This window comes from Muscardinus avellanarius (assembly GCF_963383645.1).
Source record: "Muscardinus avellanarius genome assembly, chromosome: 10".
In the NCBI taxonomy this organism is placed as follows: Eukaryota; Metazoa; Chordata; class Mammalia; order Rodentia; family Gliridae; genus Muscardinus; species Muscardinus avellanarius.
In genome coordinates, this window is record NC_137796.1 from 101,333,054 (window position 1) to 101,356,220 (window position 23,167).

At 42.0% G+C, this 23,167-nt stretch overlaps 1 protein-coding gene across 5 annotated transcripts in view; it reads right to left on the reverse strand.

Moving 5' to 3' along the window:
* Positions 1–23,167, reverse strand: part of MRTFB (myocardin related transcription factor B) — a gene marked incomplete at both ends in the record, with an annotated part of 185,771 nt that overhangs the window by 42,047 nt on the left and 120,557 nt on the right. For 4 of the 5 annotated variants that reach the window (XM_080704642.1, XM_080704640.1, XM_080704639.1 and 1 more), the window contains 4 exons: positions 698–865; positions 5,032–5,107; positions 6,183–6,238; positions 8,363–8,428. In XM_080704642.1, the coding sequence (XP_080560768.1) occupies positions 698–865; positions 5,032–5,107; positions 6,183–6,238; positions 8,363–8,428 (366 nt within the window). Of the gene's footprint in view, positions 1–697; positions 866–5,031; positions 5,108–6,182; positions 6,239–8,362; positions 8,484–23,167 lie in introns of all 5 variants that reach the window. The other variant, XM_080704641.1, reaches the window with a different exon arrangement.

Consider the following 23,167-nt stretch of genomic DNA (forward strand, 5'->3'; position numbering starts at 1 on the left):
AAGCTTATGCCAGAAATAAAAAGAGAAACAGTGGGGCTAAGGGTGTAGACTGCGCTGAGCATGCACAGGCCCTGGGTTCAATTCCCAGAACTCAGACCATCAGTAACTAAGCAGGATAAACCAGGATGAAATGAGCAGATATTACCATTCAGAGACGGTATCCATAGTCACCTGCTACGCTCCTTCCCAAACTAACTCTGAACAAGCTATTTATCTTTTCTAGAAGAAAATTTTGTAAAAGTGTTAAACAGAAACTAAACATCTCAATTAGTGATTTAACCTAGAATATATAATAATGAAATTATGTCAGACTTAAATCCAGACATAAGGGGGAATCTGTGTTAATTACCCTTTTTTTTTTTTTTTTTGTACTGGGGATGGAACCCACGGCCCTATTTTTTATTCTTTATTTTTTGAAACACAGTCTCACTAAAACAGAGTTGCAGAGGGCCTCACTAAGTAGCTAAGGCTGGCTGTGAACCTGCAATCCTCCTGTCTCGGCCTCCCAAATACTGGGATTACAAGCGTGCACCACCACGCCCAGCTTAATTTGTTACCTTCTAATATATAATACAGTAACAGTAACAAAAAGCACTGAGGGTGTTAATTTCTAGTTAACCTAGAAAACAATACCCAGGATTGGTGCTGGCCTCTCATCTATAACTTCCAAGTCTCTCTCAGAAGAAGTGAAGTTTACTCTTGCCTATAATTGCCTCCTTGACACTGGAGTCCACAGGAAGGATGTTCTTCTCCACCAGCTCCATAGGACCAGGCCTCTGAGCGATCTTTTCATTCAGATCATCAGCTAGCCGGGCTCTTTTCAACTTCATCTGAGTGGCCTGCAGTGAAGGCTCTGCAAATGTTTCTGAAGGAAGAAACATAATTTTAAGCATTACTTGAATTACTATTTCTATTTCATAGTAGTACTTCAGGCTAGATGACTGAATTTAAACTGGTTTAAACATATTTATGTGTTCTCAGCATTTTTGTGGAAAGAGAAAATGACTGCTTTAAGAATGCTCCAGTATACAATTTATATTTTTTAGTTCTGGATAGTTTTATCTATCTACGCAACAGCAATGCCTGTAGACTTAAATCAACATAGCCTGGAGCTGAACATGGGGTGCTGCTCTTATTTACTTATGGTAGGAGAGCCAAATTCACATTTATTAGGTATTGGGGATCACAGGCTAAACAGGACAGGCTGTGTCCAGGGTACAAGATGTCGATAGTCTTAGAGTTGACTTTACTGAAATGTCCTTCCCTAGAAAGAAAGGCACTGCCTCTCAGGATGTAAGCTTCTTTCCAGGACTCAGTGGATTTGCTTGGATTGAGTCTTGGGACAAGTCATCATAATTAAGAATTTGAGTTTATTTCTGAATATAACCTCTTTTAAAACATCCAATTACATACAGATGAATTGTTACATAGAAGCATCCACTCATCTACTTAAAAATGCATCTACTTACAAGAGTTCCTATAACACATGTGAAACTACCATAGGTCTTACAACTTCTTCATTTGCTTTATTCGGCCAATTACTTCTGCTCCTGGTAACTGCAGCAAAGTTTTCCCCCTCTGTTCTAAAATGTTTATGCTTGTTTAAAAATAATGATGTGGTATCAACCCCAAATTCCAAGTTGAAGTTGCGTGCCCATTAAGCTATAGAGTGCGGGCCCTTTCATGAAATCCCCCATGAGCGTCTCAGGAGCAGTTGCCGTTCTTCCTTCTACCCGCTCCCCTGGCCGGGAGCTCGCGGTTGATAGGGAACCGCTGGCACACCCGTGCGACTTCTCCTTCCACCCGTCGAGCTGCATGTTTGCCGAAGTCAGCCCTGACTGTCTATACTAAGCAGTTCATGTCTGTTTTGACTGCTATTGTCAGTATATAATTGTTATGATAAACTTTAAAAAATTAAAAAAGGTAAACCTCAAAAAATAAAACTATCGTTTCTTGAAAACCTAAGGAAAAATGTGGTAAAGGCAAGTCATTAAACAGCAACAAGGGTCAGATTAGTTTGGGCAACTAACAATTATAAAAGATTTTGGGCAAAGGGCTACCGAGTGCAGCCATTTTAAATTCAGACTGCTTGCTGTTCAAGTGCCTAAGTTTTTGTTGCACTATAAATGGGAACTATTGACGATGTATAATGGCTGGGCTCTGTGCAATCGAGAGGACATAAACTCCATTTATTAAGGTCTTGCCCTAAAAGGCCTTAGCCCTTGATTGGAATGTTGGCAAATTAATGTCCACTTCTATAAAATAAAATATGTGCTCATTTCATCTCTAATTTTTTTAAAAAATAATCAACTATAGCCTGACTTGTGAAATGAAACACATCTAATTACCCAGAAAGATGGCAGTTAGACCAGATGGGGCTCTTAGGTTGACTTGTCAGTGTTAAGATTTAGGTAGCACAGTCTTCTTCTGTTTCTCTCCCTTTTACCAGTGACACCATTGAAATGAGAGCAACAATATGTCTGTAAAGGAAATATTCCTGTAGCAAGTAAGCAGAGCAGGCTGGTGTGTTTCTGTTTCTAGTCTTATTATCTTGCTGTCTCTAAGAGACTAGATTTTAGATACTAAGCTTCAGAAAATAATTTAGACTCTTGTCTGCCAAGTATCCAATCCAATCAACATTGGGTAAATGGAAAATATAGTTGGGGTATGTTTAAGATATTTCAAAAATTAAAGATGACACATTCTTCCTTCAAAAATTCCAAGTTGAATAAGCTGTCCTAAAAATATTACTATGGTTCATTCATATATACTGTTAGATTTTTAAATGTTAGGTATGATTTTTAAAAAATAAAGTAAAAGTTGGGCATGGTGGTGCATGCCTGTAATTTTCAGTACTTGGGAGGCTGAGACAGGAGGATTGCAGATTTGAGGCCAGGCTCAGCAACTTAGTGAGTCCTCTCTGTTTCAAAATAAAATAGGGCTGGGAGTGTTGCTTGGAGGTGGAATGCCTCTGGGTTAAATCTCCAGTAAACTTAAGAGAGCAACTTAAGGAGACCTTGTTTCAAAGTAAAGAATAAAAAATAGGGCTGGGGGTATAGCTTGAGGTAGAATGACCCTGGGTTCCATCCTTAGTACAAAAAAAAAAAAAAAAAAAGAGCAAATATGACTCCTTTAGTTGGTCAAATGTATCTGCCGTGACTCCAACTGGGTTAATCCAGGCACTGGAGCCATTCACGCTGGCACTCAGCCATGGCCTTGCTTCTTTGAAGAGTCACTGATCCGTGCTAGCTGCTACTGTTCTGCCCACCACTAGAACTCTGGAAAGTCTTTTCAGTTCAGCAGACTTCTGAGAACACAGCCCGGAGCAGAGGCGGGCACAGGCCACTCATGCTTGGCCCTCGAGTAAGGAGGACAGCACCGTCTAGGCTCCTCAGGCTGGAGGGGGCCCTGCGTGGGGCATAGAGACCACCTGGGTCCTTGGACGTCTTTACAAATCCTAATGGAGTGTCAGCCTGTGCCTTTTCTCTGCCACCGCAGCCTGTTTATTTTCTGCAGAGTTCTTTCCACAATGTGTATTTCATGTGCTTTGCTCCCTCATTATCTGTATTTATCGCTAGAACACACGTTCAAGAAGGCAGGCATCCACCTGTCTGGCTCTTTTCTGGGTCCCTGGTCTCTAGCACGCTGGCCACCTCTAAGACTGGTAACATGTTACCTCCTGAAGGTCTCATTCTTGGACATCTCTGGCCTTACGTTATTCCTCATGTTAAGCTACAATACTCTGTACGACCAACCTCATTCTAATTTTTGTTTGTGTGTGTGTGTGTGTGGTGCTGGGGACTGAACCCAGGGGCATTCCACCTCCAAACTATACCTCCAGCCCTGTTTTTTCTTTTTTTAAATTTTGAAGCGAGGTCTTACTAGGTTGCTGAGGGCCTCCCAAGTCACTGAGGCTAGCAGTGAACCTGCGAGCTGCCTGTCTGTCTCCCAAGTACTGGGATTACAGGAGTGCATCACCACCCTTGGCTCTAATTCTCTATCTTAATTCTATCATTAGGCCTAAAAAAAAATATTCCTTCTACCTCACGATTGTCTCCACATGTTTGAGAAATGTCTAGATTCTTCCTGAATCTTCGCAAGGCTTGAAACACAACTCTCACAGGATCAAGCTCCTGGTCTTGTTCAATGAATTAGTCAGAGACGCAAAACGATGCATGAAAATATAACTCAGGAGTTCTCGATGGAGGTGCTCCTCCTAAGAATACTCTTCTTTAGAGAGGAAAACACTGGGGCCTGAGCCATGACTTCAGCAAAAAGGGAACAAAAGGGCCCCGCCTGCCGCCTGCCGGGCATGGTGGCGCGCGCTTGTAATCCCAGCCTTCGGGAGGCTGAGACCTGAGACCGGAGGATTGTGGTTCGCGGACAGCCTCAGCTACTTAGAGAGGCCCTCTGCAACTCAGTGAGACCCGGTTTCAAATTAAAGAATAGGGCAGTAGGGCAGGGGGTATAGCTTGGAGGTCAAATGCCTCTGGGTTCCATCCCCAGACCCGCAAAAAAAAAAAAAAAAAAAAAAAGGCCCCGCCCAGCCTCCTAGGTGATGAGTTAGGTCACTGAGACTTCGGTGCGGGTGGTAACAGGTCAGGCTGGACTGCTGTGGGTGAGGGGAAACAGAGAACATGTCGGGTGTGGGCACCGAGGCAGGTCACCTACACGAGCTCCACGCAACTGAAGACGTAGGGTCAGACTTGCGGCTGTGGTACCTGCTATGATGTAAGAGCAGGGCACACATCCGCATTGATCAAGAAAGCCTCTGGACCAAAGATATCTTTTCAGAACAGAACGGGAGAGGCCTCTATGGTGCCAGGTGGTGGGCAAAAGTTAGTGCGTCAACTGGTTACTTCCCCATATCTAACTAACATCATATTTTAGTTCTGGGTCTCCATGTGGCTGTTCAATTTGAAGAATGCCAGCTTGTAGGGTAAAAAGTTATTAATTGAGAATAAACAGAGATGGAGGAACTTTCACTCCTTGAAAAAAATGCAGCAAAGTACGTAGAAATAAAACCGTTACCTTCTAAAATATGCATCCTGACAAGTTCAGAACGGTCTGGTCGACTCCGAATCTTGTGTTTCAAGAAGTTTTCAGTCTTTGAGGGAAAAAGGTAAAGTCTTACTGTAAATTATTTATGATTTATTGTAAGTTAAGTTTTTCTTCAAGATATTCAATTTAAATAAATAGTATGCTCTTTTTGTCATGTCTCTGAGAGGAAGGCAAGAAATTAGTACTTGGAGAAACTATTACTCAATAGCCTTCAAATTTTTAAATTACATCCTTCAAATTCTTACAGGGGCTTAAAATGTTATGTTGGCATAAAATAAGCACTTTATAAACTTTTATTTTGAAATTTGGCAAAGCCAAAAGATTATGATTTCGAAGATAACTTTTGAAAAAACAGGGCTTAATCATTTAAATAGTTAAAATTGACAAAATTTACAATTATGTAAAATAGAACTCCACTGACAACAAATTTCTTAAAAATACTGATATCTTTTATTTGGTGAATTCATATCCTCAATTACATTTTCTTCATTAGAATGATACTCAACTCTTACACAATATGGTTCTAACATGGGCTTTATATTCTATAAGACTCCAAGAAATCATTATTGTATTCTGGGGAAATTCTTAAAAGAATTTTTGGGATTTGCTTATTTGCCTGCTGCATGATAGAAATTATCCCCCTTTCCCAGCAAGAATGAATGTACGTGACGGCACTTTCAGAGAAAGATAATAAACACCAGCATGCGTGCAGAGCCAGCGCATCAAGAGTGCGACTTAGCTAAGGGCGGTCACGTCGCCCCAGGAAGTCACTCAGGGATATGGTGTCAGCCATCACGTGGCTGTCCTTGTGCAGCGGCAATGGATGGCAGAATTACTTTCTACTGTTTTCAAAAACTCTTGTTAGGTCCTGAAAGTAAGGAAGCAAAGAAACAGGACTTGTCCTTTATGTACAAAAGGAGTTACTGGTGTTGAAAGAATAAAGGTTAAGTGTCATATGTTTTCTCCAATTTGGACTCCCCCAGAATACACACTGTTTACACTGGGTACCTTGAAGACATGATATTTTCTCTACTGACATCTGGGAATAAGATTGCTACTTGTCTGCAGGTGCTTTTGAATAAAACAGAGAAGTAGAACATTTTAAAAGTGAGATTTCTTACTCTGGCTCGTTCCAAGCTTTTTATCTGTTCATGGAATGCTGCTGGGCTCTTCAAAGCTGTGAGGGGAAAATAAATAGTTTCCATAGTATAAACAGAGGAGTTGACACTTCATTCAATGTTGATAACCACTATACACTGTGTAGCATGTTGACAATATATATCATGATACACATCATCTATCATGTTGATAATCCAGGTACTGCTATTCTATACTTTCATTTAATTACTAGTTCTTTAAGGAGACCTACAATATTTGAAACCTTAAGTGTTACAGAATTAAAATTATGTATTTCACAAGAAAAATGAGTGAATGTTTAAAATAAGAGTTGTATGGATAATAACCATGCAAATATGTCAAAAGATTTTCAACAACTGATGGGACAAATTCCCATCACCCAGAGGACTGTTTTATGATTCCTCTACAGTTCTGTGCATTGGACGGCCATATGTGCTACTAGAAAAAGCCCACACATCCTCAGAAGTAATGTGAGCATGAATATGAGGACACATAGAACCCCATGTCCGACAGATTTCAGGTATCATTTATTCAGAACCTACACTGGACTTAACTCCTTGGCCAAACAGTTACACTTCTCCTGGTCTTTGCAGCAACTTTGCAAGCTACACATTAGCCCCAGCATTGATGAAAGGCTCAAAAATGTTAACTGAATTCTGGAGGTCACATAGCTAAATGCTCATCAAAGTAGGATTTAAATCTAAGAATTTGCATACCACAATGCAACTCCTTTTAAAGCTATAGTGACTCTTTACTAGGCTAACTGCCAATATATTGAATATTCTAGGATATCAGTGTGAAGGTAAGGAGTATTTAACAAAACATTACTGTCTATTAATTACCTTCGTAAAATGTTTTTTGGATATGTCCACCAGTGCCTGATAACATCCTGTACGTGTAACCATGGCAGTCAGGTGAGTGGATGGGATACAGGGCTAGGAATCCTTGGGCTGTCGAGACTTGACCAATCAGCTCATAAGCATCACTTTCAGCTCTAGTACTTGAAGCAATGCAGAGACTTAGGAGCCCAGTACAGGCAGATTTGACTAGGTCTAGCTCCTAGAAGCAGATGAGAGCTGGCCTACCAGTGGTGTCTTAAATATTAAAATTGGATCCTGTTTGATGAATTGGTTCACAGAGAAATGTGGTGGTGGAAAAATCTGGCAGATAATCAAAGTTATTTATAATAATAATACTAGATTTAAAATATTAAGAACTAATAGTAGCCCAGAAAATAAATTCACTGGGAAAAAATGCAGAGAAAAATAATTCCTTATCATAAAATCAATAAGTGATTTATGAGCTAGCAATGATTTAGAAGGCTGGGAAGCATAACTGTAATAGCTTTCTATTGTTTTAAAGATGAATAGGTTATCTCTTGGAAAAGTTAATTTTTATTTATTTTTATTTTTTATTTTTTAGCGGTACTGGGGATGGTAGGCAGGGGCATTCTACCTCTGAGCTACACCCCCAGCCCTAATTTTTATTTTTTATTTTGAAACAGGGTCTCACTGAGTTGCAGAGGGCTTCCCTAAGTAGCCGAGGCTGGCGGTGAACAGCAATCCTCCTGTCTCAGCCTCTCAAATGCTAGGATTACAAGCATGCGCCACCATACCCAACTGTAAAAGTTAATTTTTAGACAAAATCCTGCTCAATAATTATATAGGCAATATAAACCAACCACTCTTCCCCTCTAAAATAAAATCTCCAAAGTTGGTGATTAAAAATAACAATTACCATGCATGGTGGCACACACCTGTAATCCCAGTATTTGGGAAGCTAAGACAGGAGGATTGTAGGTCTGAGGACAGCCTCAGCAATGCAGAGAGACCCTTAGCAACTTAACAAGACTGTTTCAAACAAAAAATAAAAATGAGCGTGTGGCTTTAGAGGTAGAATGGCCCTGGGTTCAATCCCCAGCACCACAAAAACAAAACAAAACAAAAACCAAGATTCAAGCCCATGCCTTAAACTGCACCTGGTTTTTAAAATGTACCCTACATGGATCTCTTAGACCCATGTTGATGCCTGGCTTTCCCGGTCAGTTCTCTGGTAACTGTATGCTGAGTCAATGATGCACTGATGGGGGGTGGGGGTGGGGGACCAGTTCTCCCGGGACGTGCCCGCCTTGCTACAGTGCAGTGAGGACGACGCGCGCTCTTACGTGGCATGATGCCCTGGTCCACTAGTTGCTCTCTTGTCCTCCTTTGCTGCAGCCTCAGTTGGAGCACTGTGGAGAGGAAAGAATCACCATTGGAGTTATCAGCAACCACAGGGCCCAACTCCTGCCGTCCTCGGGGCACAGTGGGGCTCATTAAGCATCCATGCCAGCAGCGGCGGAGAAGGCATTACCTGGCACCATCCAACTGCAAGAAGAGAATCATTGTGGGTTCTGCTTATTGTGTCAACTCTGAAGTTTCCTCAGAATGTGATTTCTTTAGTTAATAATCTTTTTTTTTCTTTCTCTTTTTTTGTAGGTCTGGGGATGGAACCCAGGGACATTTGACCTCCGAGCTACACTCCCAGCCCTATTTTTTATTCTTTATTTTGAAACAGGGTCTCACTGAGTTGCAGAGGGCCTCACTAAGTAGCTGCAAACTGTGAGCCTCTGGTCTCAGTCTCCTAAATGCTGGGATGACAAGTGTGCGCCACCACGCCTGGCTTTTAGTTAATAATATTAATTTGATGACAAAAGCTAAGTATTTCCTACTTAAATACATTCACATGGTGCCTAGAAAGTAAACATAAATAGTCAGCTTATACATTAAGACTTGTTAATAAGGAAATCTCATTCATAGAAACAGAAGTATTGAGATTCTTTAACATTCATTATTTTGCTTTTAGGAAAGACTGACTAATTTGGAGGAACTTTATCAGAAATAAATTTTAATAGTTTAATGAAGCTAAAGTAAATAAAAATTAGACCTAAAAAGTATTACTAATAACTCAAAGAGAAATTTCTAAATTGGGAAATTAAATTTCATAATCTTTGCACATATACAATACCAAATCTCATTCTACAAGTTTTAAGAAATCTATAGATCACCGGGCGTGGTGGCGCACGCTTGTAATCCCCGCGCTTGGGAGGCGGAGACAGGAGGATCGCGCAGGTTCGAAGCCAGCCGTGCTGGCGTAAGAGACCCTGTTTCAAAAATATAAAATAGGTCTGGGAGTGTAGCCCGGAAGTAGAAGGGCTTCCAGGAACCCCAGTACCACCAAAAAAAAAAAAAAAAGAAATCTATAGATCAACTGACTTCTTACTATAATAAAAGAATAAATTATTAGAACTGGTAGAGAACAAGGTATACATTATGAAATATGGATAACCAGTTTGCCAGATTTAATAAAAAATGATCTTCCTAGATTTTCAAAGAAGATTCCTTTTATTGTATCTCTATATTTTTATCTAAGTCTATTTTTTTAAAAAAGAGGATAACACAAAGTAAGTTTAAAAAAATCTTTTCCCACTTAGCCTTACATTAAATTTTAGCTTCCAGTTTGGTTTTTGCTCAGACTATAGATGAAAATCAAGGTTAGGATGATTAAGGGCCAAGTAAGAGTTGTTAATATGCTAAAAATTGCAAAATAAAAACCTTATGCATTTCTTAAATGGAGTGTGTGTATGAGACAGACAGACAGACAGACAGACAGACAGACACACACACACACACACACACACACACACACACACACACACACACACACACACTTTTCCAGGGAGGGAGACTGGAGCAAGAGGTTGATTTGGAGGCCATGTACGTGATGTCTCTGGCTTGAGTAATCACACTTCATAAAGAACTTAAACTGTAAAACGGCTCTTAAAAATACTTAAAAAATACTCATTAGATATGAATGTTAACCTACTGAATACAGAAATGTGGTTTTTGGTGTTTGTTTGGGGGCCGTAGGACCGCAAAGCTTCATTGATACCTCTCATTTAGAATTGAAGCAACTGAGGGAAGAGTCTGTTCCACAAAACAAAAGAAAAATAAATGTAGAAAGGATATATGCACATTTCTGACATTAAAATGTTGTGTGATGCTTTTAATCAGTTGCGTGTTAACATAAAGATGTTTTTCCTGATACTGTCTTCTTTGTGAATAGTATGTTCCCACTGTACTTTACTAGGAACAAAAATAACCTGTGGATCTGATAGCATCAATGCCTGAATTCTCTACCGTTCTATGAATGCTAACGTTAATGCTCAGCAGCATTCAGGATGGTCAAACGTGAGAGGCAGAATCCCAAGGAAAGGCACATGGGGAGGAGACAAGGGTTCGGACTGTTCTCCAGCTCCAGCTGGGTACTACGGAGTTTGCGTCTGTGGGAGCAGGTCCAGCAGCAGCGTCTGCTTTCTCCCAAGGGGATCCTTAAAGGCCTCCAAAAGAAAAGATGAGGACACATCAACAGCCCCAAACCAAAAGAGCCCCCAAAGCACTCTACGAACTTGCCAGATAAATATATCAAGCACAGCACACTTTCTGGGTGGATGACACCTCTGACTAATATATACATTTGCAACAACTTGATTTGCATACCAATACTGATGACAAAGCTTGTTAGTCTTGTAACTAACAGGAGCCCTCCTGCATTAAGAGAACAGCTCAATTATATCATTTTCAGGGAAATGGATGGAACTGGAGGACATTATGCTAAGTGAGATTAGTCAGTCACAAAAAATAAGAAATCAGATGTTTTCCCAAATATGTGAGAATTAGGGAGAATTGGGTCATAGGAGGAACTCTAGATGAAAAAGGAAATCCTATAGAGGAGCAAACAAGGCAACCTAAAGGAGGAGAAAGGAGGGGGGGAGAGGAAAATCTCTAAAACACACAATGTACTTGAACATATCGAAGTCAACCACTAAGCCGAGCAAGGGAGGGAGAGACAGGGAGGGAATGAGGCGGGAATTGGGTAGGGGTTAAATCAGTGATATGTACGTGTCTGTACACACAATTTTTTTTACCCAATATGATGTATGAATATAATGCACCAATAAAAATTAAAAAAAAAAAAAGAGAACAGCCTTCCTTCCAGCTGTCACAAGTGGCTAGAAATCACACGTCCACGCTGCTATGCAAAGGTACCTCCTACTGGGAGGGCAGCACACAGAAGGGATGCACATCACTTTGACCGGTTTCTAATTCCAACACACCTCACCCCAAATGTTTGGGCTTTTCCTCATATCAACCAGTTCTCCAATTCTCAGGGCTCTCATCGGGCTCTAATAAATTGGTTCAACTCTAACACTATATACATGGAGTTTGGGTCAGACTCACAAGACTGCCTTTATTTCAGAGGCCAGTCACTGGTCTAGGCCACTCATACTACAAATTTGGGATGGTCCTACAATACTTTCCTCGGGTTCAGAATTTGCTAAACTGGCTCACAGTATACAGGAATGCACTTTGCTTATTATCACTGGCTCATTATGAAGAATGCATTTCAGAACAGCCACATGAAGAGACGCATAGGGAGAGGGAATGGGAAGGGGCACAGAGCTCCATGCCCTCTCCAGGCACAATGCTCTTCCTATGACATGTCTTGGTCTTTCGGTGACTGCGCCTCTATCCTGAAGCCACCCAGGGGCCTCAGGCTACCTGTCACCTTGCTAGATATCAAGCTCTAACTTACCACTCTTATCATCCTGGAGATGCCAAAGATCTTAGAAAGCACCTCTTACGTCAGGAACTGAGTACTAAGACTGAACATCACGACAAAAGACGCTCCTATCATTCTGTTATTCAAGAACCCGTGAGAGCTTTAGGAGCTCTGTGCCAGGAACCAGACACAGAGACCATATATACATTCCTTCTTATATCACACTATCATAGACACCATTACCAATTGCTAAAATAAAAACCAAACACAAACCATTTACATTTTCTATCCAGTTTTCTATGTGGCCAAACAAGCCAACCACAGCCCTACTAGGTCGCATCGCTCGATGGTGCAGAACAATCTTCCCAGTTCATGCCTCACAACTGCATCTGAAATCGTCACAAGCCGCAAGGACTCACACTGCAGCTGTGGCTACCGGCTCCAGGCACACCGCACACCGGTGTCCCCTGCGTGCCTGTGAGGCATCCATGTAGGAATGTATGACTAGCCAAACCCAGGGAGTCCGTAGGCGCCGTATGGAACGCAGACCTGTGGGGAAGAGCAGCAGTTGTGGTAACGAGGTCTGATTTGAAGCAAAGACGTTAGAAAGATCATGAAGGGAGGAATGAGGGGAGGTGAGCTTGCTCCAAAGTGGAGATGTTTCTAAGTCTGTTGATTATCCTACCTTTTAGTCTTACACCTGTGCTAACAGGAGAAGAGTAGTGGACTCGTTATATTGAACATGAGGCTCAGTGTCCTAACAACAGGCTCAGGTGTGCTGGGCTATACAGCTTAGAGCCAGGGTGCTTGCTTGGCACGCATGAGGCCCTGGGTGCGGTCCCCAGTATGGCAAACAAAACCAAAACCTAAGGTACACTGACGTTGTTGGTCAGTTTTAAAACAATGATAGCATTCCTTCATATCAAATACCACCCATTACAAACTGATACATCAGTACTAGTTACAAAAAGTGTCAAATAGATATAGGCTCATAATTTAAAAAACACCAAACTTTACTACCTTCCATTCATTAAATTAGTAAAACAAACAAAAACCCATATAACCAATGGCAACAGATAGCTGGACCTTGGAGGTAGAACAGCTATGGCCAGGAAAAGCACAGCTGGAAGACACACACAGCTTAGCTGCCACGCAGCACTGAAGACAAAGTTGGGTAGGATTTGCTGGCACTCCTCCAACACTGTGCAGTGGTTAAGAGGCCCAGAGGCTTCCAGTGGTCGGGGAGGCATTCCTGGTGATGGGCTCAAGATGCTTCAGCAAGGATTCTCTGCTTCCCTTGACAGCCGCCATGCCCGTGTAAGGGTGCCCATCCATGTGGAGGGAGAGAAGGCCCAGACCGCCGAGTGACTTGGCCCCTTGCACAGCTGCAGTTCCTGAGGGCAGTGAGTAAGTGGGCAGGCTGGTGGACACAATCTGAAGACCAGACACTGGCCAAGCACCTTGTCCTGTGGTGGCTAGCATGGCTGCCTAAGAAGCCAATCTTCCTGGTAATGGCCTCATGTCTGTAGACTGCATCTGAGAGCCACCACCACACGGCCTGGCTCCTCACTGTCGGTGGACTGCTACGGGGCTGGTAACATCATAGCCTCCATGCTTTTAGTAAGTTGACTGACATTCGGTATCTTCCGTATCTATCTTGCAAATAATTGCATGCAAGAAAAGAACACATGTGAAGCTACAGGATTCTCAGTATGAAAAATAAAACTTTTCACTCAATGGTTGAGTGTCTATATTTCCTAGAAAACAAGGGATGTAATAAGTGAAATAGAATTAATGTTATAATTGCTCACATTTTAATACTTTTGAAGAATAACTTTATTAGCTGGATGTGGTGACACATGCCTGTAATACTAGTACTTGGAAGGCTAAGACCACAGGTTCCAGGCAGCCTTAGCAACACAGCAAGAGTCTCAACAACCTAGCGAAACCCTACTTCAAAACAAAAAATAAAATAGGGCTGGTGATGTGGGCTCAGAGGTAGAACGCCCCTGGGTTCAATCCCCAGTACTCCCTCCATCACCCCCCCAAAAAGAATGACTTTTTGAAAATTCTAAAAACAACTCAGCACACTGTCCTAAGAAGTCTTTAAGTTTAGAATTAAGGTTTAAAACAGGGATTAAATCTGGGTGATTGCTAAAAAAAAAAAAAAAAAAAAAAAAAAAGGGCTGATATAAGAAAGTGCTTTCATAGAGGTAGCGTTATTATATGACCCTGAGACATAGCTGCTGTCATCATGCTGGTGTCTTGTCTCAGTGTAATTCTGAGTCTCTGCTTCAACATAGTACATCGTATGCAACGTACAATGATAAACATTATTTTGATGGCTACATAGGACACTCTGTTGGGAGGGATGCCAGAGTGCATAAACTATTCTTGATTTCTTACTCAGGTCGCTTCTGAGTTTTGCAACTAAAAATAATGCTGTGGTGGAATTTTGGTCTATAAGGTTTATTCCTTATTTCTACTTATTTCCCAAATTTAAATTCTTAGATGGAGAAATACTTGTATGTGACCTATACTGGGCATGATCACTATGTAATAAGACTAATTTCTTTGTGTACAAATCATCTTTTGAAATTAGGGTAGATATATGAAAATATGGATACAGATGACTTTATATCATTTCATTTAGAGAAAAATTAATTATTGAAATTGTAGATTTCCAAGGGGTTGTGTCTTATTATCTCATCAGGGAAAAAATGTACATAATTTTGAAGAATTTACTTACTGCTTATTCTTTGTCATAACAAATAAAAACTATATCAGGTCAATAGAAGTGGGGTTTTATTTTATATATATATAGTGGTACTGGTATTGAACCCATGGGCATTCTACTTTTGAGCTACACTGCAAGCCCTTTTTAATTTTTATTTGAAACTGTGTCTTCCAAGTGGCTGTGGCTTTGTTATATTGCCGAGGCTGGCCTTGAACCTGAAATCCTCCTGTTTCACCCTCCCAAGTACTAGGATTACAGGTATGTGCTATCATATCTGGTTATTAGAAGTATTTTGAACTCGTTATTTTTATACAAGCCAAAAATTAAATTTTAACCACCAACCCAAAAACAGTTCATCATCAAAATAGTTTACATATCAAAAATCATCTTCTTCTTTCCCCTTGCTCCTAAATTAAAGTGACAAAATTTTCAGATTAGTTTCCAACACAAAATACCTTAAAATAACGTTTACTGTATTATGCTTATACTCCAATTCAAAATTTTCATCTGAGCCGGGCGTGGTGGCGCACGCTTGTAATCCCCGCACTTGGGAGGCTGAGACAAGAGGATCACACAGGTTCGAAGCCAGCCTCAGCTACTCAGTGAGGCTCTCAGCAACTTAGTGAGAGCCTGTTTCCAAATAAAATATAAAAAAGGTCTGGGAGTATAGCCTGGAGTTAGAAAGCCTCTGGGTTCCATCCCTAGTACCACACACACACACAAATTTTCATCTGCTTTTTGAACCAAGATGCGTCTGCTCTCTTCTGTTTCTGTTAGAGTATCTGAAATGTTTTCTTAATATGATGTTGTGAGAGTACTTTTCACGCTAAATGAAAAAGCACCATACAGAGTTACCTTTTACCAACAAGGAACATTGAGCATGAGTTGAGCAAGCCGAAGCAAAGCAGGGCTTTGGCCAGGGAGTCTGTGGAGGGGACACCTGAGGACTGAATGTTACAAAAACAAGGTGGAAACAGCATCTTCTGGGAAAGAGAATGGCAGGCAGCTACAGTCCTGGAAATGCTGGGCAGGTACCCGAGCTCGGGGGCCCGAGGGGGTGCGCTGGGGGAGGGCAAGCAACGCGCAGCCAGTGCTGGGTAACACACAGATCCTGGCCTCAGTCCCCACCACCACCCACACAGACGGTTAAGTCATTAAGAGAATGAAGTGCTTGGCCTTTGGCAAGAGTTTATTATGTGCTGTTTCGATGGGATTAAGTGAGGTCTGGTCATATACAAGCAGGCAGTTTCCTCACTGATCTAGAGTCTGGGTGTGGGAGCTGTGGGCCGGCCTTCGCTTAGTCCTTGCTTTGGTGTTTCATTAGCAGCAGCTAGTGACACACTGAAAATGACAGCTGTCATGTCGGGAAGGACAAATCATATCTTGAAAAATTATACTGAAAGGGCAGCAGACTGATAAACTACTTTTCTTCAGAGATAAATGTTTAAAGTGGTGGTGGCTATGACTGCTATTATTCCTATTAGATACCTGATAAAGATAACCACTTCCTTTGTTCCAAACACAAATGATAAGATTAAAAAAAATATTTCCACACAGATTCATGGATCTGTAGTTCTTTGTTGCTAATGGCTTATTTCGTAATCAAAGGGAAGAAGTCATACCCTGAACTGTTTCCTTCTGGACCTGGGCTCAGAAGTGAACCCGTGCCTGTGCTGCTAACTCCCTCATGTGAGGTTTCCTATGTGATAAGAGACGCACACACGGGCATACCAAAGGTATTAAAAGGAAAAGCGGAAGCTAACCCTTCCCATGGGGACCTCCTGTCCTTCTCCCCAAAGGTAACTGCTGTCGGACATCTATGGGCCCAGAAAATGTTTCATGACTACTCCATCAGTATTATATATAAAGTATAGGGCATATACATGGTGTGGGATCGTATCACTCATGTAGGTTGTGAATTTACTTTAAAAAGCAACATGGAGCTGGGTGTGGTGACGCATGCCAATAATCCCAGTAGTAGACACAGAAGGATCTGAGGTTCAGGCCAGTGCATAATGACTTAGCAAGACCTTTAGCAACTCAGTGACATCCCACTTCAAAAGAAAAAATAAGAGCTGTGCCTCAGCACTCGGGAGGCTGAGACAGGAGGATCATAGGTTCGAGGGCAGTTTTAGCAAGTAGTGAGACTTTCATCTACTTAGTGAGAGCCTGTTTCAAAACAAAAATAAAGTAGGGCTGGAGTGTAGCTCTGAGGTAGAATGCTCCTAGGCTCAATCTCCAGTACTACAAAAATAAATAAATAAAAACTGTAATAAATGGTTGGGGTGTAGTTCAGTGGCAGAACATCCCTGGGTTCAATCCTCAGTACCACCCCCCTCCCCTAGCTCTTTCCCCTTAAAAGTTGTATTTAATATATAGATGTATTAATTGGACATACGTTATCAGGTTTTTTGCTATTATAAACAATGAAACAATGAATAGGTTCATTGATTTTGGGGGACATTCTTTGATGATATGTCTAATGATAGAATTTCTAAAAATGGAGCATGAATTTAAATTTTTGAATCTATCATCCTACATAGGCGTTAACAGTGTTTTTATTTATTCATTTATTTTTGGTCCCTATCCTTACCCACAATATATGCCATCATATTTTAAGGTAACTTTAAATTCAGAAACAAATTGGGCATGGTGGCCCATGCCTGTAGTTTCAGCCACTCAGGAGGCTGAGTTAGGAGGTTCACTTGAACCCAGGAGTTCAAATCCAGCCTGGGCAGCATAGTGAGACCCCCACCCCCCGCTGTGTAAAAAAAAAATCAAGAAACAAAACTATCTCTGCTCACCTAAGGATACATGCCAAACAATATGATTCCATACAACTAACAAGCAGAGTAAGGAACCATAAAGTAGCAAAAGAATTAGTAAGGGTGATGGGCTAAGTTTTCAATTCATTGCAAGATGTTTACAGTAGTTGAGAATTTCACATTAAGCATTTTTTCTATATGACACTTTTATTTAGAAAAAAGGTGGAGCCGGGCGTGGTGGCGCACGCTTGTCATCCCCGCGCTTGGGAGGCAGAGACAGGAGGATCACGCAGGTTCGAAGCTAGCCCCGCACGCTGGCTTAGGAGACCCTGTTTCCAAATAAAAATGCAAAAATAGGTCTGGGAGTGTAGCCCGGAGGTAGAAGGGCTTCCAGGAACCCCAGTACCACCAAAAAAAAAAAAAAAAAAAGAAAAAAAAAAAGAAAAAAGGTGGAATATTTCTGATATACCAGGGTAGAAAAGTTGAGTATAGAACTTAGTTTTTCTTTAACTCCAGCATGGCAGAGAGAGATTCTGGACAGAGATGAGATATGTTTAGAACAGAATCAATAGTGTCTGTGGTCATGTAATAGGTCTTAGCGGCTGCTGGTGCTAAAAGCACTGACTCTTCACTTAGGCCTGCAGATGTAGCAAGCTTGGCACCCCTGCCTTCCTCTGTGCCTGTCTCCTTTGCTGAGTCAGTTACCCTGGATTCCAGGAACAATAGATCTGATCGATAAATCTCTTGTGATGAGTCAAAACTACCCCACAAGTAACAGCAACTTTCTTATGGCCAGGGACAAGGCCCTTCCCGACCAATCCTGAGATAATCAACCAGACCACGGTGTGACCAAGACCACATGACTGTGGATACTTCTGGTCCCCCCTACCTATACAACCTAGGACTCATGTCAGTACCCCAAAGACAGGGCTGGAAACGCTAGTTCTGGGGTCTTCCAGTACAGCCATGCTGACTCAGCTCCTTTCCTGCTCTCCACCATTTGGCATTTGGGGTGAGTGGCTAGACCAAATCTACTGGGACCCCAGAGCCTGGTCTAGGACTTTCTGCTTACCACAGAGGAGGAGGTCACACAGGTGACTCCTGGGCTTCAGGCTTGAGCATGCGGGTAGACTATTTATTGAAACAAATAACACAGGTTGGCCATTAGCAGCTCAGCCCTGGACAAGCCTAAATTGGAAATGGAGAAGTCAAAATAGCAATTGGCTTCTATGGGTCCAGACTGGAAGGGACCTTGGAGTTGTACTTAGGTCGTATTTGAAGCTATGGGAGTTTACTGAGGGAGAGAATACAAAGAGGAAAAAGAAGCCCAGGACTGAACTCTTAAGAAAGCCACTTATGGGTCACATACGGTAGAAAGACTAAACAAAGGAAGCCAGAGAAAGCTATGTAAGAAGGTGAGGCACCAAGGCTGTGTGTAAAAGTGTTTCTAGAAAGGGTACAAGCAATCGGGTAAACTTCTGCTCCTTAAAACACACGGGGCTGCCTTTTCAAGTGATGGCGGGGTCAGACTGGAGGCAGAGGAGTAAGGCCAGACAGGCGCGCGGGCAGTTAGTGAAGGTGCACGTCTAGGGTGCTGCTTGTGAAGGCGGGAGGACGGAGGCACGAGGGCGTGGGTTCCAAGTGGGGAGGTTCTTGAGCAAGTCTGCAACTGTCCAAGAGCAAGGTGGAAGGGTGGGGAGGGAAGGAATGAGAATGAAAGAGAGAAAGAACAGAGAATAAGAAGACACGGCACCCGGAAGGCCGGGGCATGGGTCCGGGGCAATCCCGCGCGGCTTTGCTAGGACTCTCACAGCTGTGGGGCTTTCTTTTCTCAGTGAGGTAAAAAGAAAGTTCAGCTGTTGAAGTGGGAGGGATGAAGGGTAAGTTAGTTTTGAGGCCAGTAATCATGGCAGCCAGTGAAAAGCAAGTTGAAAGAGAAGTGTTAAAATTTTTAACCTATCGACTCCAACTAATAAAGGCAAGAGGCTGGGAGAGATGTCAGGAAACTGGTAAGTCATTCACTGGCTCTGATCTATGTCATTTTATCAGAGAAAAAGATGACAGATAAGAAATTAGAATAGTTAGCTTTTCTAAAGCTCATTACATAAAACTGTGGTTAAGAACAACTGCAGCCCAGCAATTCAATTCCTAGACACACGCACAGACCTGTTCAGAGCAGCAGTAGGGAAGATGGCCAGCTGGTGGGAACAGCCCAGATGTCACCCACAGATGCCTGGGCAGAGGGTGGTCTATGTACAGTGGAGAATCACTCATCCCTACAAAGGAATTAGGTGCCGGTACATGATAAACGAGGATGAACCTGGCAGACAGTTACGCTACATGAAAGAAGATTCTACAGGCCATGCATTATCTGATTCCATTTATACAAAAGATCCAGAATGGGTAAATCCAGAGACAAAGTACAGACTGGTGGTTGCCAGGGACTGGGGGATGGGGACTTGGGAGTGACTACTTAATGGCTGCGGGTGTTTTTTTTTTAGGGTGGTGAGAATGTTTTGGAACTGGAGAGTGGTGGTTGTTGGATGCTTAGTGAAAAGTACAAATGCCATTGAATTTTTCACTTTATAGTGGTTAAGTTTTTGGTGAACTTCACCTCAATAAATTAAAAAATATTGAAAAGAATAGAATCATTAGCAGAATAAACTTTAAGAAACCAATTTCTCAATAATAAAATTTTCAATTTTCTCCCCATCTCTAACTGGCTCTTTCTCGCCAACACATTAACCATTAGTTAATAGTGACTTGATCTTTTGATTATGATAATAGCTACATTATATATTTATCACCTAGCTATATTTTTGACTCTATTTCCTTAGACATAAAACTCATTCTTATATTTCTAGCATCTTTCACAAAGCTTACTATATAAAGACATTTTTAAACTGTTTTATTTCACACGGTGTACTTATGGTATATATAACCAAGGCACAGTTTTTTAAGAAAAGGGAATAATACTATTCCACATTTAAGAAAAAATTACCAAAAGGATTTTCCATGGATAAGTGATTACCGTGGGGCAAACCAAAACCATTTTACTTCATTCTGTGAATTTGGGGTCTCAGGTTATCTTTGAATTAATGTTGGTGGTAGGAATGTAGTTATGTTATTTTGAAGGGGAAGAGAAGACTGAAAAAAAGAGGCTATGGGCAAAGAGTAATGAGGACCATGAAAAAGTGGTAGGCTCTAATTTCTTTTCATTTCTACCTAAAATGTATATGAAACTCCATGTTGCATTAAAGATGAGACTAAACATTTAGGTCTTTTCACAAATGCTAAAAAAGAGCAACCAGAGATCACAGATTTTTAGTTTTACTTTAAGGGTCAAATTTTCCCATTATAAAGTAAGGTTCTCCAAGTAATTTTTAAGAATGGAATGCAAAGAGTCCGAAAATAAAGTGGTGGGTGTCCTGTGAGAGCTGTTTATCCGCACTGATTAAGCAAACTCCATGACCACTTCCTGCCTGAAACAAAAGCAGAGCCACACAGTGTTCACACAAGCCCACCGCTCCAACACTGCAGAGCAAGCACGCCTCTGGATCGGGAATTTCTGTGGTATGACTATTTTCTAATTAAAAAGTGAGTAGCAGCCAGGCGTAGTGGCGCACGCTTGTAATCCCAGCATTTGGGAGGCCGAGACAGGAGGATCTGGGTTCGTGGCCAGCCTCAGCTACTTACTGAGGCCCTCTGCAACTCAGTGAGACCCTGTTTCAAAATAAAGAATAAAAAAGTAGGGCTGGGGGTATAGCTTGGAGGTAGAATTCCCTGGGTTCCATACCCAGTAACACACACACACACACACACACACACACACACACACACACACAGTTGGTCCTGAGATTTAGTAGAAAATACTAACTTTAGTTTCCAGGCAAGGCCATCTGCTAACCCCTCTTAAGCAAGCAGAGTGGGGAGACAGGAATTCTAAGGCATCGTCCCCTGACTGTAAGGAGGTCCCATACTACAGGATGCCGCATTCAAGGAACTGCAGCTCTCCTGGCCACCACGCTGTGGGCTTCCTGCCTCAGTCTGCAGCATGAATTCAGAAGACAATGTTTTCAGCACTCAGCCTTGGAAATTCACAGGAGCTCTGATAACTCTCTGGTTGGCTGCTGCTTCTGTTGCCATGGAAACAGACGGCTAAAAATGGGGCATGTTTCTTTAAACTGATCATACCTTCACACAAATTCCCTTCTCCTTTTTGTCAAAAGTTGGAATGAATTTAAAGCATGCTTCTCGTGATGTGACAATGTGCTCTTAAGCCAGGGGCTTGGCACAGAACGGCAAGGATAACAAAGCCCGTGGCACACATACAGAAAGACATTATACATACGTGCATTAAAAAAATCTCATCTGGTTCAAAACCAGTGGAAATAAAGTCACGAATGAAAGCAAAATCCTCCATTTAATCGCCAGATCTCTTCAATGCAAGTAGGTTACAATTTATGTTATTTTCAAATAATTTTAATCAGAAGAACCATGAGGTTCTACATCAGAACATCTAGATTCCTCCCTTATGTGAATCCAAAAGAACATACTGTTTATTTTTTTTTCTTACTCGGGGGCAATAAACACTGTATTTCACCACTGTACTAGAAAATTAGTGCAGAGCTTGAAGCAGAGGTGTTCTTGGCTAAAACCCTTTGCAGTCACTAAGTGTATATTGCCCAAAGATTCTAAAATTTCTTAGTAAATTCAAAGGTGGGTTCTCTGAACAAAAGAATAAGTAGCAATGAAACAGGATAACGGGGAATATCGCTTGCCTCCAGTTTTCCCCAGAAAAGTAAGTACAAGCTGCTGTACTGAGGCCACTCAGTAGCTTGGTTCTCCTCTCCTCTGAGGGTAGATAAATGGGGCTCTCGCTCACATGTGCAGCAGATACACTGATCTACACCGACACACTCATATCCGTCTGTGCACACACTTGGAGACATCACAGCGCCGTGCGTGATGATCCAGACGCCACCGTACCAAGCGGCCATGCCTCGCCTGGAGGGTCAGCAGGCTAGCCCGTGCCACCCACAACCGCTGCAGTGGTGTTTTATAATAGTACATGGAGATGATGCTGATGTTTGTAAACTTTTGGCGTTTAGATTCCAAGAGAGACCATCTCCTTACTGGCTCTACGCTTTCAATGAAAGAAACAGTACAACTCTAGCTGTGTGCCAGAACTCAGAGTCCTCGGGTTCTGCAGCTGATAAGTGCTCGCACTAGCCAAGAGGCGGAGACCGACACCACGGTTCCTCAGAACGGTCCTCAGCTGGGAAGCTGCCCTCCTCTTGTGTCCACCTCCTCCAGTGGCCTAGAATTTGGCCCGACTTCCCCAATTTGGAAGGGTGGCTACTAAGGCAAACGGAGCTTTAACACACAGGAGGGCCTACTGTGTGTCAGGCACCACCCCAGATGCTTTATGTGTTATCCCCTCATCTGTTCTCCTTAGCAACCTCACCAGGTGAGTACTACCATTTAAATTCACAAAGAAATAAAGCACTTTAGCCAGCACCACACAACCAGTGAGAAGCAGAAGTAGAGCGAGAGGAAATCAAGCAGTTTCCTTAAGGCAATTTTTCTTTTTGGTGGTACTGGGGATTGAGCCCAGGGGCATTCTACCTTTGAGCTTTTATTTATTTATTTCTTTGGAAACAGGGTCTCACTGGATTGCTGAAGTCTCAGTATGTTGCTAAAGCTGTCCTTAAACCCGTGATCCTCCTGTCTTAGTCTCCCAAGTCCGAGGGTCACAGGTGTGTGCCATCACGCCAGGCTCAAGGTGGTTTTTCTTAGAACAACAACAAAGAAACAACACTCAAAAATAAGTATTTCCCAATATTCTATTAAGTCTTGGGCATGG